Raw genomic sequence first — 19,135 nt, 5'->3', positions numbered from 1 at the left:
CATATTCTCTGTACTGTTTACTTTGCACATCACATATTACAAATAGTTTTATGACCTCGTTCAGTGCGTTTTACTACTTGTGGGAATAGTTGTGTGGCAGAAAGGTTTTATGTTCGGCGTTAGTTGTGGGTTCTTCACTGTGATTGTAGCTGCTGTAACAAAGCAATTTCCTGCAAAGGATCGATGAAGTATCTATCAGTCTATCTTTAGAGGGGGAGTGTGACCCAGGTTGTTTTCTGAAGCTACAACTTACAAGTGTTCCGTATCGATAGACGCAACAACTTCAGCCGGACTCACTGCTGGAGTTTCTAAATCCTGACTGAGCTTTAAATGGGTTTGCATCACGAGGAGAAACTTCACAGACGTTCTTCTCTCTCATCTCAGACCTGCACACACTTTAAAACCTGAAAATATTCACACACTTGTAGGATATTATTCAGATTATGGTGCCAGAGGGAGCAGAGCACCACCTCATGTGAGCAGCAGAAGCAGTGCAACAGGTTGCTGCAGCACTAATGAAATCCTGCATTGAGAAGCGAAACAAAAGCAGTCGGCTCAACGAGTCTGGATGAGAAAACGTTTGGGGAGATGCAGCCAACACAGTTTGTCTATTTTTCCGTGAGAGTTTAACTTTACCTGTAGCTAACTTTGACTGCTTGTGTCTGCTGCTTTGTGCTCATCACACATATCCACGTTTTAACTGGTAAATAGGAAACATGTATAATTGAGGCGTCCCTGATGAACCTGTGACCAGTTCCTGATTGCCTGGAGCATGAAAATAGGAGTACATCTGCCTTAAACTGCTGTGGTCAGAGCCGGGCTTTACAAATATCTCTTAAACATCTAATAGACATCAGTAGATGCTCCAGTTTATCAATAACAGATCCCTATATAGACACTCATTAAGGATTTTAACAGCCACTCTAATGTTGTTTACATTTTGTTTACTACTTAGGTGTGGGAAACAAGAAAACACTATTTAATTTGTATTTGCTCAGATTCCTCCAGGATTACAAAACAGATGCTTTCATCAGTGATGTTATGTTGTCGACATCAAAATAAACTGTTCTTTTTCCTCATATGAATCCAGTGATGATTTTATGGCGTCTTGTGGGCACCGCTGGGTCGGGCGTAGCTGCATCACCGTCATGCACATGGACTAGAAGCACTTTAAAGGGATACCTCGTGTGTCTGTGTTGCATTTGGTTTTTACATTCAGTGCAGCTTAGCTTTGCACATATAATCGTGTTTAATAACTTGTGATTGGAAGCCTGTATGTTTACATTAATATCAGATTAGACAGACATTGGGTTGAATCTTGATGCTCTGGCACCCCGCTGGGATGCTGCCGGCTTCCATTACTTCCTCTGCTCTGTCTGTGTGTGTGTGTGTGTGTGTGTGTTGTGTTACCTGTGTGTTTTGAGGTGGTATTTGAGATGAGCCGGCCAGGTGAACGTCCTGCAGCAGCCCTCAAACGAGCAGCGCAGGATCTGCTTGGAGAGTGGGCGGCTGGTTCGAGACGGCAGCTCCCGCTTGTCCCCCTCCGCTATCAAACCGTGTGTGTGGTCACCTAGGCAACAGCGAGAGCAAAGTGAGCGAGGCCGAGCAGAAAACAATCCAGGAGTTCCAGGTGGCCGGCCTCCGGAGGCCGACTCGATAAAAGCTAATCATCGGCTACTGACTGAGACCTGCAGCCAAAAGAAAACAACCCGAAGCTGAATGCAATCACTCCCTTTTAACCTGACCAGACTTCCCGCTTCAAACACCTTTAACAGGTCCAATTTAGCTGGTGGCGTGCCGGCAGTAATGCGCCTATAACTGGATACCCCACTGCTAAAGGAAACTTCGCTAATCTAATGCACGTTGGCGGGAGGGCGGCCATTACAGCAGCGGCGCCGAAAGAGCAGCTTTAGCTCCACATTGACGCCAGAATCTCTTCAACACACATTTTATTTGACACTGCACTGACATAAAGACTATTCCAAGAGCTTTAACTAGTAGACCAGCTCAGAAAAAGCTGCGTTTCTAAATGTGCTGCTATATGGAATTGCGTAAAGAGACGTCAGCGGGGTTCCTCAACGTTCTCCTTTTGAAAATTTCAACCTTCACCAGATTTCTCAGGAGATACTTGAGACCATATTTGACATCTGAGTTCAAACAGCTGGATATTTACTATGCAAGTAGATAGTATTAAAATCCAGCTGTTAGTATTTTTACCTACTGGCTGTGTTTGCGATCGTGTTGGCAAATAAATGGCAGAAAATTTTAGCTTTGTACTGAATCCCACACAAATCCATTAACACCAAACTCAGACTAAGTCAAAGCACAACATCGTATTAAAGCAGCAACATCAATACTCCTAATATTTACCTTTTAAATAATTGCTGTCCACGTTTTTAGCCTCTCATAAATACAAACTAAAAAATGTGTTTTGTAATTTTCTGACATCTCTGCAGCTGTTTCTTTATTGTGTCCATAGAAACAAAGACTACCGCAGTCGTACAGGTTTCCTCACGCAGTAAAGACAGTCACTGCACAGTTCATAAATGTTCAGACAAGCGTCATTTTTCATCATCTGTGAGGCTCTTGGCGCAAATCACACATTTTCTTTCGAACTAATTTGGTGCCGCCGTGTGGATGCGGCGCCGCTGTAAGGTTCTCGGTGCGGAGCTGTTCTGCAGGTGATAACATACAGACGTAGATGCAGCTCTGTGTAGGAGTGAACGTTCAGTCGCCTTGAATTCTCGCCTTTCTTTCGATGACATCAAGCTCACTCTGGCCTGCAATCTCCAAACAGCACGAACAACCCTCCGCTTGTATGATCGGCTTAATTTTAGGAATTCGTAACTTGATAGTTTAGAGAATTGAACAGTCTCAAAACAAATAATTTTCACACAGTTTTCTCTAAACTTCTGGAAGCCTGGAAATGACAAAAATCAAACTCCATGCTGTGTAGGAACACTGCTTTGAAGACTAAACCATTATGTGTCATTTCAGCCGTTACTGCACCACCTCATATCTTAAATTTACAAAGCTAGTTCTGCAAAAAACTTGGGCTGAACTTTGAGAATTACATTTTTTTTTAGATGTGGGGAAGCTGGTATTTCCCACCCTTAAAACATCTTAACCGGAAGCCATTTTAAAAGTTCAATATCTCCAGGAATAGAACTTCCAGAGCCATGAAATCTGGTAACGACACAGACAACATCCTTTGGCTACAGCAGAGGCTAAAACAAAATAAAAGAAGTGCCACATTTTGAAACAAGGAGTCAAATCGGGGCTCTGTTGTGGCGTGCAGACATTGTGCATATATATTTACAATGGAAAAATTCAGTCTTTGGTGGCATTTCATCATCTTTGGAGGCCTCTCACAGCAGTAAAGTTTGATGTGTGGCAAGTATAGCAAGCCAAGGTTTCCAGTTCTTGCTATTTTGACATCTCAAAATGGTGACATAGAAGTTATTAAGTGTCACAGACATCTTTGTCGTGGTGCCTCATCGCTAGTTAAATCCCCACAATGCTCTCTGTAGTCCAAGCGACTTCTTTCTTGCATCTCACATTCCTACAATATTAACTGGTAACAGGTGCTGCAGCTAATCTACAGGATATTTTCTGGCATGCATGTAGAGAATACAGGTTTTTACCAGCTGGTGGACACCCTGTACTGGTTTATAACCACTTATGTAACATTCAGGAACAGCTTGGATGCAGAAATGCTTTTTTTATTTTCTTAATGCATTGCAGAGCTATTTAAATGTCATGCACTGATTTGATTTTAATGTACTTGAAGTGTGTATTATTAAGGAAAATGCTATCGTATCTGCACTCAATATCAGCACATGCTAATTATGAAATGACTTGGAGCAGATCGGGGCAGGAAAACTTCCCAGTTACTAATGCTTCTGTGTGGCACTCGCTGTTTGTTTTGTTTGTACAGAGGATCATAAAGCATGTAAAGCAGATCCAGGTTGGGAGAAAATAAACCTGGAGCAGGAAGAGATAGCAAGAAACCTTCCCACACTCCCGTATCACTTCTTTAACCAGGACCTCCAGCAGCAATTCGACTCAGACGGGGTTCAAAGATCAGACATGTAGCTAGAAGTCACAGAGCCTTGAATGTCATGGGTAAACTCTTTATCTGGCAGGCGGCCTGTGGAGGGAACTTGAAATGGTTTGTGATGTAGCCCCGGCTCCTGGTGTGGGTCAACAGCTCGCCACAGCTCCGTGTGCTGCAGGACAGGAACGAGTGTTTTAGATCAGAGCCGAGGCTTTACGGTGAGATAAGATGAACGCGTGGACGGAGAGCATTAAACAAGCAGCAGGTGAAGACATCATTCTGGCAGATGTAAACAAGCCTCCACCATCAAAGCCGGCACCAGGACAAGTGTGCAACGCCAGGCTGCATTTAACAACATTTTATGGGAGTCTAAGTTCTGCATCGGCTTTATCTAGTGAAGAAGTTTAAAGAAAGAGTCCCAGGTTTTATCAGCCCGTGTTACATCCAATATGGAGCTTCAGCCGCTCATTTTAATGAGTGTTTACTGCATATTTTATTGTGATATCCGTTACTGAACAAACAATCACAATTATTGGAGTATTTCTTGGCTGTAAGCAGCTAAAAGGCAAAGAGCATTTTCTACTATATTGTCTTTCTGTTGCTGTGGTTTTTATTTACTGCTAATTATTGCCGCCTACTTACATAAGCAGCAGAGCTTCTAATTGAGTCAGAAAATCATTATTCTTCTTGTTATCTCGTGTATTCACGACGTTTCACACCCGATGCTCAAGTTGTCTGGATTCAGCTCGTGCTTCTGTTTTCTAATAGATGCAGCGGTTATTATTCCAGATGCACCACCAAGCTTTGCTATTTCTTCAGGTCTTTCCATGAAAAACACCTGTGACCTATCCCACACAGCGATGTGACCCTTGAAAGTTTTCATTTTTTAGGAAACAGAAAACACATCCAGGGTACCAATGATTGTTTCTATGACTCTTTTTAACAGACAATAAACTGACATATCCCTTAGTTGGTTGTAGAAAAACATCTTGTCATGTGGAGTGGGTGTGAAATTATTCAGAACTCAAATGTTTTTTTGTAGTCCTGAAAATTTCATGTTTTCTGTCTTCTATCTATGAAGCTTTGAGGGCTTTTTTTTTTTTAAAGCATGAAATTTCAGCCCATCTGTATATATTTCAAGGGGCCTGTAACTCTGAAAATCTTCCTAGTATAAATGTAAAACTGCACGGCTTCATTAAATATACAACAAACAAAAAAAACAAAACCAACAGTTGATTCTGAGAGGATCAGGTGGAAACCTTTTTCAGATTTGATTTTATATGAAATAAATTAGAGCCAAGCTACCAGCTTTCTCCATTTCCAGTCTTTGTGCTCAGAGGCTAGCTTGTATTTACCGTAAATTCTGGACTATAAGCTGCTACTTTTTTCACACGCTTTGAACACTGCGGCTTAAACAATGATGCGACTAATTTATGGGTTTTTACGAATTTGCCTCGAGACAAAAGTGACACTGAGAGCGACAACGACAGAGAGACTGAGGAAGTGTGTGACGAAGTAATTCTGGGGCTGTTCAACTCCGACACTTTAGTGGTTTTAGTGCAGGAGGAAGATGAAGATAGTGATCGATGACTTTTCCTGGTAGGCTGCTGTAGTTTTTATTCTCTTAACCAGTCATGTTACAGGCGCTGTTCGGAAAAAAGCATTTATGTATTTGTGTATCTTACCGGTACGTATTTAATTAAAAGTTAAAAAAATCTCTGTGTAAATATCACGTGTTACAACGTGGACACCTGCGGCTCTTTTTAAAGTTAGTGGGTGCGGCTTATATTCAGGTGTGCTCAATAGTCTGGAAATTACGGTAGTGGACAAACATGAGAGAAGCATCGATCTACTCATCGAACTCTTAACAATATTACAGAACTTTCAGCTGATCTGTGACTTGGCTTTATCGCCTGATCATGCACGTCTCCTGTCCCGGCTTTACGGCTTCTTGTCTGTCTCATGAACAGCCAACCCCCTGAAGGCCACTCTGAGCCAAGAAAAAACCCCGATAATACTAAATAAACATTAAATCATCACAGACGCAGCACAACCGCATGTGCTGAGTGGCGATCGATGCCTCACAATGATGTGACATTTGCAGCTCCGCTGGATGTTTGCCGTCACACTCGTAAATCTATCCAGACAAAGCTACAAATTCCTTTTGACTGAGGGACTTCTGATGAGAAGTGTTGAACACAGTTTTAGTCAGAGCTGATTACTCCACATTTTCATCTCTCGGCTGACCTCGTTTCTCTTCCTCCCGTCTTTGATGCCTGCCGTAAGTAGACCAGCTGATCTTACCAGAAATACGCACCACTTCCTGTACGCCGGCTTATTTTCTAATTTTATTCTCAAACTTGAATCACAGATAGTTGGAAACGACGCTCTAACTAGCAGCACTGCGCACAGTTAACCTTGTGAAACCCAAACCATTTCTGGGTGTTTTTTTTTTTTTTCTAAGCGTGGGCTCATTTTTAACTGCGACATAAAAACCTGCTCCTCTTTAGAAACTGCAAAGACCCTGTTGAGAACCAGCGAGAACTCGGAAATGCCTCCTGTGCAGTACGATACAGGTGTAGTGCCATAAATCAGAGAAAGAAAAAGTTGAATTTCTATGATTATTATTTTATATAAATTGATGAAAACCTGGAATCGACTTGTGCAACATTTTTCCAGGCGCCCACCGGTGTTGAAAATGCAATAGAAAAGCACAGATTACAATCTTATGTATTACAAACCTGGAAAAGGGCAGAAGGAGTGGATGATTTTAACCTGCCATCACTTTCTCCTGTGGGCTCATTTTTAACTGCAATATAAAAACCTGCACCTCTTTAGAAACAGCAAAAAACTATGACTAGAAGTAGAGAGAACTCCGTGCAGTGTGACACCGTTAAGATGCCAGTATTTTTAAAAAATGGGGACTCTCTATGTGCTATAGATATTTTTGCAAACTATTCTTCTCTCTACTTTGCACATCAGCTGTAGAAAGATGTTTCCCCATGCTGGATGTATCTTCCAACAACTTTGCTTCTCTGTTCAGTGTTTCTGAGCCATGCTGCCTTTATTTTATTGACCCAGTGCGTTTTATTTTTTCTCTCGGTCTCTCCCGTCGTCTCCTCTCTGCTCCGTCTAAGAACTACCTGCAGTTCAACAGAAAACTGTTTTGTTTTATTGTTGTGGGTGAATTTGGGGGTGATTATGGGGAAAAATCACAATTTTCAGCTGAGATTTGCTTCATTTTCCTGACAGAACCACACATCCGCATACTAAGGGAAGTTTAAAATCCAACAATTCTTTCTTTTTCTACAGTTTCTGGCTCTGATAATAGTTAAACCGACTAACTTTTCGAAGCAACCGGCAGCTTTTGGGTCCAGAGGGTTAAAGTTACTGTATGAGGAGCCTGTGGTATGGGGGTATAATTGGAGCAAAACCATTTGTAAATGTGTATAGAGAGTTGTGTGTCTGTAGTGAGATTTGTGAAGGTGTAAAACAATTTGTAAAAGAGGCCATCAGGCGGCGCTATCCTCCAGAGTCTTTAGAGCACGCAACATTGTCTGATATATGTGAACAAGTTAAATTCACTGAGTTTGTGGGTCGCTGAGCGCAAATTTTCATGATGGCTTGCAGGTGGCGCAACTGCTGAGGTAAAGAGCAGCAGAGCGGTACACAGCGGAATGAACGAGCCTGTGAGCCTGAGCTCAGGGCAAAGAAACCCTGACGTTACAGATATGAATCTCTCACGGCAGAAGTGCAGCAAAACAAGACAGCCAATTGTGAGGCCCGCCTGACTTGTGACTGGTGACTTGTCTGTATTTCCACTTGTAGCCAAATACTTTTTATCTATTAATATCTTTGTACACATTTACAGATCTCAAACCACACAGATTGAGATGCAGACACACAACTCTCAATGCACATTTACCAATAGTTTTGCTCCAATAATAGCCCCATACCGTGGGACATTACCTACCAGTGTCAAAGCCCTCTAAAGACGTTTTTGGCACGTGTTAAGACAAAGCGACTTACCGACACTTGCGGCTCTGGCGTCCTGGCTGGCCTTGGCGTCCCTCGCCAGTTGAGCCCGTGTGGCGGCGATGAGGCTGTCGTGCGCCAGCTCCTGCACCCGCAGATACCAGGGAGCGCTGCCATCTATCCCGTAGTCCCCCGATGAGACGCCCTCGTCGTCGTCATCTCCGGCGCCATCTGCGGCGAAGATCAGCGACTCTGAGGAGGCCGTGATGCCTGAGAGCGAAGAAGAGGCAGCATGAGAATCGCTGTGAAACAAGTAATCCAAGACCACTGCAGTGTTCTGCAAAGCCTCGGCCCCTCGAGGTCACATTCCTGAATCCATTACTGTCCTCCCACCGTGGTCAGCAGCTCTGGGTTTAATGGCTTCATTCTGAAAGGCTGAGATGACACACACATATATACACCTCAAAAATTAAAAAAGACAACCTTTAATTTAGAATCTGAAAAGACAAGACAATAGACAAGCGGTTCTGTCCTCTGGAAAGTCTTTTCTACCCTTCACATCCCTCAGTGAGTCACTGCTCGCTGCACAAAAGGTGCATGTCAAGAGACCAAAATTAATTTCTTGACTCCGCTGCCAAGGGCTGATGAACCCAGAGAATGTGGCTGCCAAGGATCATTTCTTCAAGCCAAAATAATTCGCTTTTTTTTGAAGAAGAAGAAAATGTGTCACCCCAGTTCTTTTTAGTGCTGCGAGTAGAATCAGGAGCAGCGCAAGAACAAACTAGACACAAGATCAGGTTTGGATTCGTGGTGCGAGATGTTTTTCCATTTGGGGCAAAGCTAAATATTACTTTCATGATTGATTCATCATTGAGGGTTTTTTTTAATTAGCTGTTCTAATCCAACGATTCATTATTTGTTTCAGCACTAGTTTCTAACAACAGTAGGTCAGTGAAGAAGAATTTAGATCATTTACTGAGTAGAAGTAAATATACTGAAATACAAGAAGCAGCCCTGCATTAAAAGAACTATTATAATAAAAGTACACAGCCGTAGAATGTAAAGTACTGCAGTAAAAGTTCTGGTTTGGTCCCTCTGACTGATATATTAGATTATTAACAGTGAAGCATCAGCTTCATTCAACTCCTTTATATCCAGTTTTATTTACAGAGACAGAACATTGGCTAATATTAAACATTTCAAAGAACATTTTAAGGATATTTATCATTTCAAATGTTGTTCCTTTAGATCATAAGCTAGCTTGGGACATAACGTTTTACCTGCAACATTCAGAGGATGTTTTGAGGATGTTGTCAGGGCCAACAGAGGAAGAACGCTCTCAAACTAACATTCAAAAAATGTTTTGAAGATGTTTTCGAGGCCTCGGACGACAGAAACAGTTTGATAAAACATTCCTGTAATGTGATATATTAACACAAGGCAGTGTTCTGAGGATGTTTTGGTGCTTTATCACATTATAAAATGTTCTTCTATAAAACATTCCCGCAATGTTGCAGGACAACAAAGGAAGGAGGCTCTCCATTGAACATTTAGAAAATGTTTTAAGAACATTAGGGCACACTGGTTCAGCAATGTTACCAGCAAACATTTTAATAATGTCTTTAGAGAACATTATCCGACCTCTAGGGAGAATATTCTACAACTTTCACAGAATGTTTTTACAACAAGAAAAAAACCAGTAGCTGAGAACTCATCGATGATTTATGGGAGAAGAAAGAAGAAAAAAAACAAATCACAAATGTGTTCCCAGTTTTTCTCTGTTCTTTGATTTTTGGTGAGAAGTTGGATCACTGGAGCATTTATTAAAATAAAGCAGAAGTCTAGAAGGGAAAAATCCCTGTTTGGTGGAGCTGTTAACAACTCAGACATCGGAAATTTGAGCACAGCTGCTTTTTTTTGGCTTCTGACGAGTGTAACCTTTAACTATGTGTTCTATTTTAAAAGCTTGTTCAATTATCCATTGTGTAAAATTTTTATCTTAAGAAAGCTGTCAGATAAAGTGGAGCAGAAAGTAAAGTATTTCCCTCTAAAATTAACCTTTTTCCTTCCAGACGTGTGAGTTGCAGCCAATCAGGAACCCGACAGCTTTGTTGTGATTTTGTTGTGGGGACACAGAGCCAACCAGAACACTACATTTGACAACGTAACATCAATTCAACAAGTGACGCCGTGATTATTCAAAAGCTGCAGCGCTTGAGACACGTCCTGTCAGTTGAGCCTTCGTTTACCTTTTGCAAGGTTCAGCAGGACGTAGGAGGTGCTGTCGGACTGCTGCAGGTCGTGGAGGATGGGCGGCGGGCTCGGTGTGGCCCGGTGGTGGGAGTGAGTCTGGACCACCAGCGTGCTTTGATCCGACACTCCTCCGAACTCCGACAGCGAGGGAGAAGTCTCCGGCTCATGGCTCAGGCCTCCGTCTGACGAGGAAACAGCAGCGTTTGATGCACAAGAAGTCCATAAATCATCAGAAAACTGTTGACGGGGTTTGACAAAGTGCACGCTATTGATTTATGGCACGAAGGTAGACGAGCAGACGTGGGCGCGTATCACAGATAAAAATACACCTTTAAAAACTGTGATGAGCAGAACATCTTTACATAGAATAGAGCTACAACTTTTGATTATTTCCTTGGTTAATCCAGCAGCTGTTTGGTCGATGAAGTGTCAGAAAATGGTCGATCGGGTGACAAATGCTTTGTTTTCGCCCAAGATTTTAAGTTTACAGTCACTGAGGAGGAAATAATCTAGAAAATATTCACATTTAAGAAGCTAGAAACAGAAAATATTTACTTTTTTCCCCGTCAAACCAATAAATCAATTATAAAAATGTGTAGCGTTATTTAATAAGACTATTAATTTAATAGTTGGCATCTGCTTGATCGATCTCTGCAGTTCTAACTTGGATAATAAATGAACTTCGTTCTTTCAGTTCCAAACTAAACATTAACTTGATCAGGCACACTTCTAACTCGAGTGTATCCTGAACTTTTAAACCAAATGATGATTTATTTTTCGCAGGGTAAACCTCTAAACCTTTGATCTCCTGGGCTCCTGTGTATGATAAACATGGTACAGCTCTCAAACTTATTTCACAACTGTCCAGTACTAAATACCTTCTAGTCTGACTCCCCCAGATGTAGACTCTGGGTATAGATCTGCCACTTCTGCAGCACATTTCATGCAGTTTTCTCCTCCCCTTCCACTACCTTTTACCGTTTTAAACATTTTCTTTGCTACAAGAAACAACCACCACCTCCACATGGAAAACGGCGAGTCTAGCAGAGGATTTGAATCATGCAAACGGCAGCTCTGCTCGGTTGTTTTGGCGATTTATCCATTTTAATGGCAACGCTCGGCTGCCTGACGCTATTCTGCAGAGGCACCGTGGCTGCACTGATAATTAGTCGATCGATTTAAGTAATTTTTTTAACAAACCAAGTCTAAATTTTCGGATTCCAGCTTCTTAGAACGAAAAAATGTTCTGGTTTATTTACTCCTCTGTGACAGTAAACTGAACATCTCCTTGGGGTTGTGGACCCTGCTGTTGGCGTGAATAAAACAGCTTCGGCGTGTGGCGACGGGACGAAGCGGCGAGTGTCTGCTGACCTGTGAGCTCCAACGGGCTGCACAGGGAGCTCTCAGCCGGAGTCAGCAGAGGCAGGCAGGAGTGTTTGGACTCCGAGTCCTCCAAACCCTGAACCAGCGGGATGGACGCGTTCTGCACAAACTGCACCAGCAGCTAAAGGGGACACAAACACAAGAGTCACAACTCAACACTTAACTCATTATTCTACTACACAGTGTTCTATGGCAAGCTTGACAACCTGGAATTAAAATGACAGAGATAAATGATGTACATCTTTTATTTCTGCTTACTTATTTTTACTTTTACCATCTATTGTACTTACATCTTATTGCTGTTCCATTAGGCACTGCATACATTCTCATGCAATATCTGGCACAAGAATTTCCTTTAGAATTAATCAAGTTCTATCTTATCTTAAGGTCATTTTAACTAGACATACCTAATCTGTGACTAGTCGGAGTCTTTAATTGAATACATAGCCAGTGAAAATGACAGTTACAAATATTTCAAATGTCTTAATGACTCATGTGAGGCTTCCCATCAGAAGCACTGGTCAAGGAAATCATTTCAACTGTCTTAGCAGAAGTAAGTAAGCTGCTGTGGTGAGTAAGACCGTGAGAAAACACAGCGAAACAGAAAGAGGTCAGCAGTGAGGAGTTTGTAGAGAGCAAAACCTCCGTTCGTCAGAGGCTTGTGGTCAACAGTTACTAAAACTTTGGCTTCAGGCCGCTCCGACGTGACGGTGAAACAGCTGTGATCGCGGTTGCAGTGTGATAGCATGTTTGATAAGCGAGCTGCCTCCCACATGCTGTAGATTCTGATGCATGACTGATATCTGCAACATGAGTTCGCCTCCTCAGTGCTCTAATTTAGGATATATGTAATTACATTTTTGAACAGTTTGACATTTCTTCAACAACCTGACCAGCTGACACTTAGTTTAGGAATCTAAAGCTGCAGATATCCACGATTCACACTGTGGATGTCAGTATTTTAATTGCAATAATCCGTAATGATAAACCCCACATACATGGAGGGTAACAGTGACATCATTTGTCCTGAAAGAAAGAAGACGTACAGTACTGTGAGAAAGTCTGGGGCCACCATTAGGTTTGTTGTTTTAGCAAAGTTATAATGAGCGTACATATGCATGTCTCGGTCTCGTTATATTTAGTGTGACCTCCGTTTGCACTCCTGGGTCGACAGTCTGAAAGTTTTCTTGAGTAATTTTGTGGTATATTATAGAAAGCTGCCTTCAGCACTTCCCAGAGTTCTTTTTTAGACCCAAACCATGACGGACTCTCCACCATGTTTCACCAGAGCCTCCAGAAACTCCCCTTTTCTACCTCTCTCCAACTCTTCCTGCCACATGTTGTCAGTGATGGGACTAAAACATTTCAGACTTGCATTCAGCGCAGGACTCTTTTTCCATTGATCTTCACTCCAATCTCTGGGAGCTTTTGCATATTTCAGAGTTTTAGCGCTGTTCCCTCCTACATAACAGTGGTTTCTTGGCTGCTACTCTTCCATAGAGGCAATTGATCAAACTTTTCCAGACTGAAGACGGATCCACTTGGCACCCAGATGAAGCTGCCAGATGTTGAGAGAGTTCTGCGCCGGACTTCTTCTGGTCTCTTAATGGAGAAACTCTAAGAAACTTTTCTAAGAAATGCTTATCCCAACAGCAGCTGGTCTATTCAACAAGACCAGAGACCCCAACTGACAATGACTCAATGTCTTACATTCAGACACAGCTTTTAAACAGAAATCTTATTATCCCTGTGCACATTTCACGCTTCATACGGTGTGACAGACAGACACTTCCAGGTGAATAATTTGCACATTCCTGCACGATCTGTACAGCTGCCTGACTGCAAATATTTTTATTACATTTAATAAAATGACATTGACTCGCTGCGTTTCCTTGTGTAAAAAACCTACTTGACTATTAAACGGATTCTTATTCTAAATACTTCATCTGAAGTGTCTCGTTGGTTTCGATTTGCCTCACAGAGGAGAAGCACAGAGAATAAATCAGACACTTTTGACATGTCTTGAATGAAAGCTGGCAGAATATTAGTGCAGTAAATGTCTTATTGTCTGCCCACATTAAAGGAAGGTCACACTAAACACTAAATTAGAAGAGCTTTTTCCCATTTGTTGTGTGTGTTTTTAGTACTGTGTACACATATTCTTGCTGCAGAGACTTTAAGGTCACTCTAACCTTGTTCAAACAACAAACCTCACTGACAACAAACTGTGCTGCACATATCTGACGTGTTCTTTTCAACCAGGAAGAATTCAATTACAGATATCCAGTCTATCATTTAAAAGATTAGACATCTTGCCGCCGGTGTTGTGCCTCTGCAATAAAGATGGAGCGTGAGGATGAATGGTTACCTCTGGTTTGGAGTCGAGCTCATCAGAAAGCATGGGTCACCCTGTGTGGAACCTGTGGAGCACAAACATTACTCACTAGTGCACTCACGTTTCCACTACAACCGGTTCAAGTTCCAGTCCAAACAGTACACACCTCGAATTTGACCTGCTAAAAAGTGACAGTGTGAGTCGGTCATGAGCCGCAGGTCATCTTTGAGTCATCACACGAGCTCTGCGGGCAACAACAGGACAAAACGTCAAACTGACAGTTAGCTCTGCTAGCCGGCGACACGCTGCGACTTTGACAATTACTGACAAGAAAGCAGCCGGTTGAATAAAGCAGCTAAACGCGGCAGCAGTTCGACAGCATCAAACTGTTTTGGATGGAGCAGGCAGCTAGTTAAGTCAGCTAGCAGGGGTTAGCAGCACAGAACTAGCTACCGGGGCTAGTTTCACAAATGCTAGCCGCCCGCTGATTAAATATGGCCGCGAACGACACACCGAGCGTCTGTTTGACTCCGTTAAACCTCCGGTGACACGAAACTAATTACTTTACCTGGTAATAGTCGTCACAGCGTCAGAGAGTAACTTAGCTGGTTAATTGTCTCCAAACAGAAGAGTAGCAGGTTTGTTCTACGGAGGCTCGGAGGGAACAACAACAACACTTCCGCGTTTTCCGGAAAAAAGTGCGTCACCGGCGCCACCCAGCGGCCACAGCTGGAACCAAACCGCCAATTCACTGTCAGTCACACAGGTGTTGACTAGAATGATGAGCTTTAATTAACATTAAATGCAATTTAAAGGTAATTATATACATGTTCTAACATTAATTGAAGAAAATATTGGTATACAATAAGATTTTACGTTTGTATTTCATTTTTATATCTCTAATTCTTATTAGTATTACATCTGAATGTATGCACATTTTTATTGATGTAATTTTGACATTCTTCATGTATTTGATTTCTATTTTATTAAATTTTATGCAGGCTGCTACCTATGCAAGAATACAAAAATCTGTGCTATACTAAAGTGTGATATTGATGTTTTTCCACATTTGGAGGAAACTGCAATATCTGAATTTCTACATGTATAAAAATTAATAAAATAGAAGTTTAGAGGGAAAATCAGTATTTGGTGGAGCTGTTAACAATTAATAGACACATGAAAGGTGGGCCAGACTACACACTGATTTTTGAGTTGTATTTTAAAGGTATTCAGTGTCAAATTTTCACCTTAAAAAAGCTGTCAGATGAATGTTGTGGAGTAGAAAAAACAATATATCTGTCTAAAATGAAGTGGAATAAATTGAAATACTCAAGTAAAAGTACAAGTAATTCAAACTTAAGTAAATGTAATTATTTACTTCCCTCCACTGGAAAAGCAAAGACTTCTGTTTACCTACAATTTTCTTCAGTTTCTGTTTTTTAATCTGTACTTTAACCAAGATGCAGCCATTAACGTTTCCCCCCACATGCTACTGAACATAATATTTGAAGTAACTCTGAACTACCAAAACAAACAAGGCGGTTCAAATCAAATCCAACGACAAAATCTTCTTTGGAATGACATTTATTACACAAGCAATGAGTCTCTACTCTAATAAAATGTACAAAAAGAGCATTTTACATCAAACCTTTTCTCATATTATTGATTTTTGATTGATATAGCTGATGTGTTCTTATTTACGTCCGCAGGTTTTACATCTACAAGACAATAAACTCATCCATACATTGTTAGAAAAGAAAAAAAAAAAACAGAAAAAAAAGATTGCGAGCAAACCACATTACATTCAGTCTGCACGATTCCACTCAATTAATCCCATTACAATTCCTTTGTTTCACATAAATGAACAATTATTTGGGCAAATTATACCTTTTGTAGATCACTATTGCTGCTGTACGACACCTGAAAACGTGTTGGAAATAAAAGAAGGCAGACTAAAGAGCACTGAGAGATCAAAGCTGCCGATGTTTAGAAAGGTGGAAAATCCAGTGTTACAAAACGTACAATAAGTGTCCTACTGCTCATGCAAAACTAGTGTGAACTCTGCTAAAAAAAAAAAAGTGCAGCCACATAACAGCATCATGCAACAACAACAGCACGTAGCATCGTATAACAACAGCAGCTTACGGTACAGTTGAGTCAATAAACAGTCGATCAAATGAATAGAATCCGGAAAAGAAGCTGCATGGATCCAGATTTCAGGTTACAGTGAGCGGAGGGTCAGAATCTGTAATAAAAGAACGTACCTGAAGGCAGCAAATGAGTAAAACTCTTAGAAAAGGTCGACATCGACAGAGTCGTTGTGCTGTTTTTAACCAAAACCTCACTAATTGTTCCACTTGTGGTAAACCAGCATCAAAACAGCGAGATCTAGTTTCAGCAGAAAGCTGCAGAACTTTGATTTTTTTTTGCGTTTTCATGTTAAAGCACAGCATCAACATCAATCCCAACTATATTATGCAGCTGTGTGTCGGACTGAGGAAGAACAGTTCAAGGAAATGAAGCTCAGTTAAATGTGTGAGACGTGTTGTTTGTCCAAGAAATTAAACCTTATTCAAAAAAAACCAGGGACATTTTTATCAGTGGTAACTCCTGCAGTCAAAAGAGCATCCGTCTGTGGCCACAGCCTCGCCGCTCGAGTGTTTTAATAAGGCCTTTGTTAAGGACACATGGTACTTAGACAAATTATTCCTCTATTACAGCAACAGCAGCGCAGATAATTACAGCCCGAAGAAATAAAACCACAATATTCTGTATTTTCTTAATGCTTTAAAAGTTATTTAGCAAAAGTGTACAACTGAGATTAAGAGATGCGTAGTAGAGCTGCAACGACTGACTAGTTCATCAAATTAATCACCAACCATTCTGAGTATATTTTAACAGAAACAAGTCTCTGATTCCAGCTTCTTAAATGTTTCTGGTTTATCTTTGGACAAAACAAAACATTTGTCATCTTCAGCTTTGGGAAACACTAAATCAACATTTTTTGCACCACAGAAATTCATCAACAATGAAAATAATCATTAGTTGCAGCTCTAATACGCAGCGTGAAATATGAAAAGCAAATAATACAACTGAGGATTGTGTTGCCACTTTGCAACTGCATATTTGAATAAAGAAGCCAAACAACGTCCACGATGCAGGACATGTTATGTAAGAATTTGCATTTTCCTGCCATTTGTAAAACATGTCATTATCACACAAAAACTCATTTGTAAATGCACCGCGGGTCTTCTGAACAGCCGCTGGATTTAAACCACTCGATACGTTGCACTTGTTTAACTTTACAGAGCAGAAGGCTCCACAGCGCGACTGAAAAACGTATCGGTGTGAAACTGAGCCGCGGCTCTCATTAGCCCGAACTGGGCTCATTATAAGTGGAAGACACAAGGAGCTCGTTTAAGATACAGCGAGGCAGAGTTGATGACAGATTACGCAAGTCAGGAATTTCATTTGGAGCCAAAGTAACTTCAAAACCCAAATTCGACTCTATAAATAGTCGCCTCGAGTACAAAAGGCTTCCAACACGAGACTCAAAAGAAGGAGCTTAAAACTGTTGCATGTTACGGCTCAGGACTGCCACAAAAACAGGTAGAGAAAGTGGAATTGTTTTTTTACATGAGCTAGGAAGGCTTCTGCCAAAACTTTAAAGCGTCTCTGGATTGTAACTCAGGCAGAGAAAACAGACTTTTGTGGTCAGTTATACGACCGCAATAACCACAGAGATGCTGGGAGGGGAGATAATGAGCAGAAAGGACTGTACAATGCGTCCGAGGCTGTTTTTGCTGACGGCGAAACTGGTGCACTGCAGTAAAGGAACTGGGTGGAGTAGTTCGGCTGACCTCAAACTTCTTCAGCGCAACCTCAAACTATCAGCAGGAGCAGCGAATAGCCACAGTTAACTCACAATAAGAGCTGGTTTGGGAGCGTCTCAAAAACTAAAATCGATCGTCTGTCCTCTAAAGAGTCTCAAACATTGTTGGCGAGTCAGTCTGCGATTAAAACACATTGAAGTTCTTCACGGCGCTCCAAATGAATAAATACTTGAGAGATCTGCATTTCAGAAAACCCACAGTTCATTCGCAAAATAAGCTCCAAACGTTGCAAATTAAAAACTCTTAAATGGTCTTGATGTGCATTAGTTTAAACAGCATGCGAGAATATAAACACAGATAAAGTATCCCTTAATTACAAAGTTCCTCATGAGCCTTTAAAGTCAGCTTAAGCACAGCAAGCATTGTACAAAATCACCACATCAAACATCATTAAAAGGCTTAATATAATACAGAATATGTAAAAAAAAAAAAAGTTTAAGATCTAGGAAACTACTCGTAGTAAAAACAAATAACTATGAAGTCGTTAGAGCTGCAACAATTAGTCAATTTGAGTCATTTAAGAAGGAAAAAAGTCTAAAATATTTGACTTAAGCTTCTTAAATGTGAATATTTTGTGGTTTTTTTCTTCCTCTATTACAGTAAACTGAATATATTTGGGTGGTGGACAAAACAGTTGTGGTTTTATTGGACCAATTTTTGCCATTTTCTGATATATTTTCTGATATCAAACAAATAATTGAGAAAATAATCCACACTGGAAATAGTAGTTAGTTGCAGCCCTAACGTGTATAAACCAGCAGTGTGCTTACGACGACTCGCAATGCTCTTCATGTACGATACTCACAACATGAACACTTCTCCTGTCCACCCTAAATGAGCTACAGTTTCATAGCTGCCAGTAAATTCTTTAGAATACTTTAGTGCAAATGCAAAGTTCTGCGACATACATTGGGTTTGGATATTAAGGCCATAATTTAAAAACATGAAAAGTTATTAATGAAGTATCCTACTACTCAACAGCTGTTTTGTATTTGTAATTAAAAAAAACAAAAAAAACTGGGACTTAAGAGGCCCAAAGTTGATGCACAATGACTGGTCTTCTGGTCGTAAGTTCACATAAAAGTACGCTTCAAACAGACGTAAACAGAAAAGAGCTCAGAACAGAAATAAAAATGTCTGCACTTGAAGTTAGTTCGACAACATCGGCACGTTAAATTACACCCATGTGTATATTAAAAAACACACACACACACACACACGCACACAAAACCAGATGAA

General features: G+C 41.0%; 1 protein-coding gene across 1 annotated transcript; it reads right to left on the bottom strand.

Annotated features, from left to right (window-relative positions):
- Nucleotides 1-1,201: 1,201 nt before the first annotated feature.
- Nucleotides 1,202-14,673, bottom strand: znf410 (zinc finger protein 410). Its single transcript, XM_008285469.1, has 7 exons — nt 14,572-14,673; nt 14,170-14,247; nt 14,037-14,088; nt 11,657-11,789; nt 10,282-10,467; nt 8,087-8,302; nt 1,202-1,570 (listed from the first exon to the last, which is right to left on the bottom strand). The coding sequence occupies exons 3-7, from the start codon at nt 14,067-14,069 to the stop codon at nt 1,407-1,409; spliced, it is 732 nt and encodes a 243-aa protein (XP_008283691.1). The 5' UTR covers nt 14,070-14,088; nt 14,170-14,247; nt 14,572-14,673; the 3' UTR covers nt 1,202-1,406.
- Nucleotides 14,674-19,135: the final 4,462 nt, after the last annotated feature.

The sequence above is a fragment of the Stegastes partitus genome, unplaced genomic scaffold, assembly GCF_000690725.1.
Source record: "Stegastes partitus isolate 25-593 unplaced genomic scaffold, Stegastes_partitus-1.0.2 Scaffold403, whole genome shotgun sequence".
Taxonomy (NCBI): domain Eukaryota; kingdom Metazoa; phylum Chordata; class Actinopteri; family Pomacentridae; genus Stegastes; species Stegastes partitus.
This window is presented reverse-complemented; position numbering and strand designations above follow the sequence as displayed.

Coding starts and splice junctions, on each gene's coding strand:
- znf410 (XM_008285469.1), bottom strand. CDS start 14,069: ATGCTTTCTGATGAGCTCGACTCCAAACCAGAG. Junction 11,790..14,036: donor AGCTCGACTCCAAACCAGAG/GTAACCATTCAT, acceptor TGTCCCCTTTAG/CTGCTGGTGCAGTTTGTGCA. Junction 8,303..10,281: donor CCTGCTGAACCTTGCAAAAG/GTAAACGAAGGC, acceptor CTTCGCTCTCAG/GCATCACGGCCTCCTCAGAG.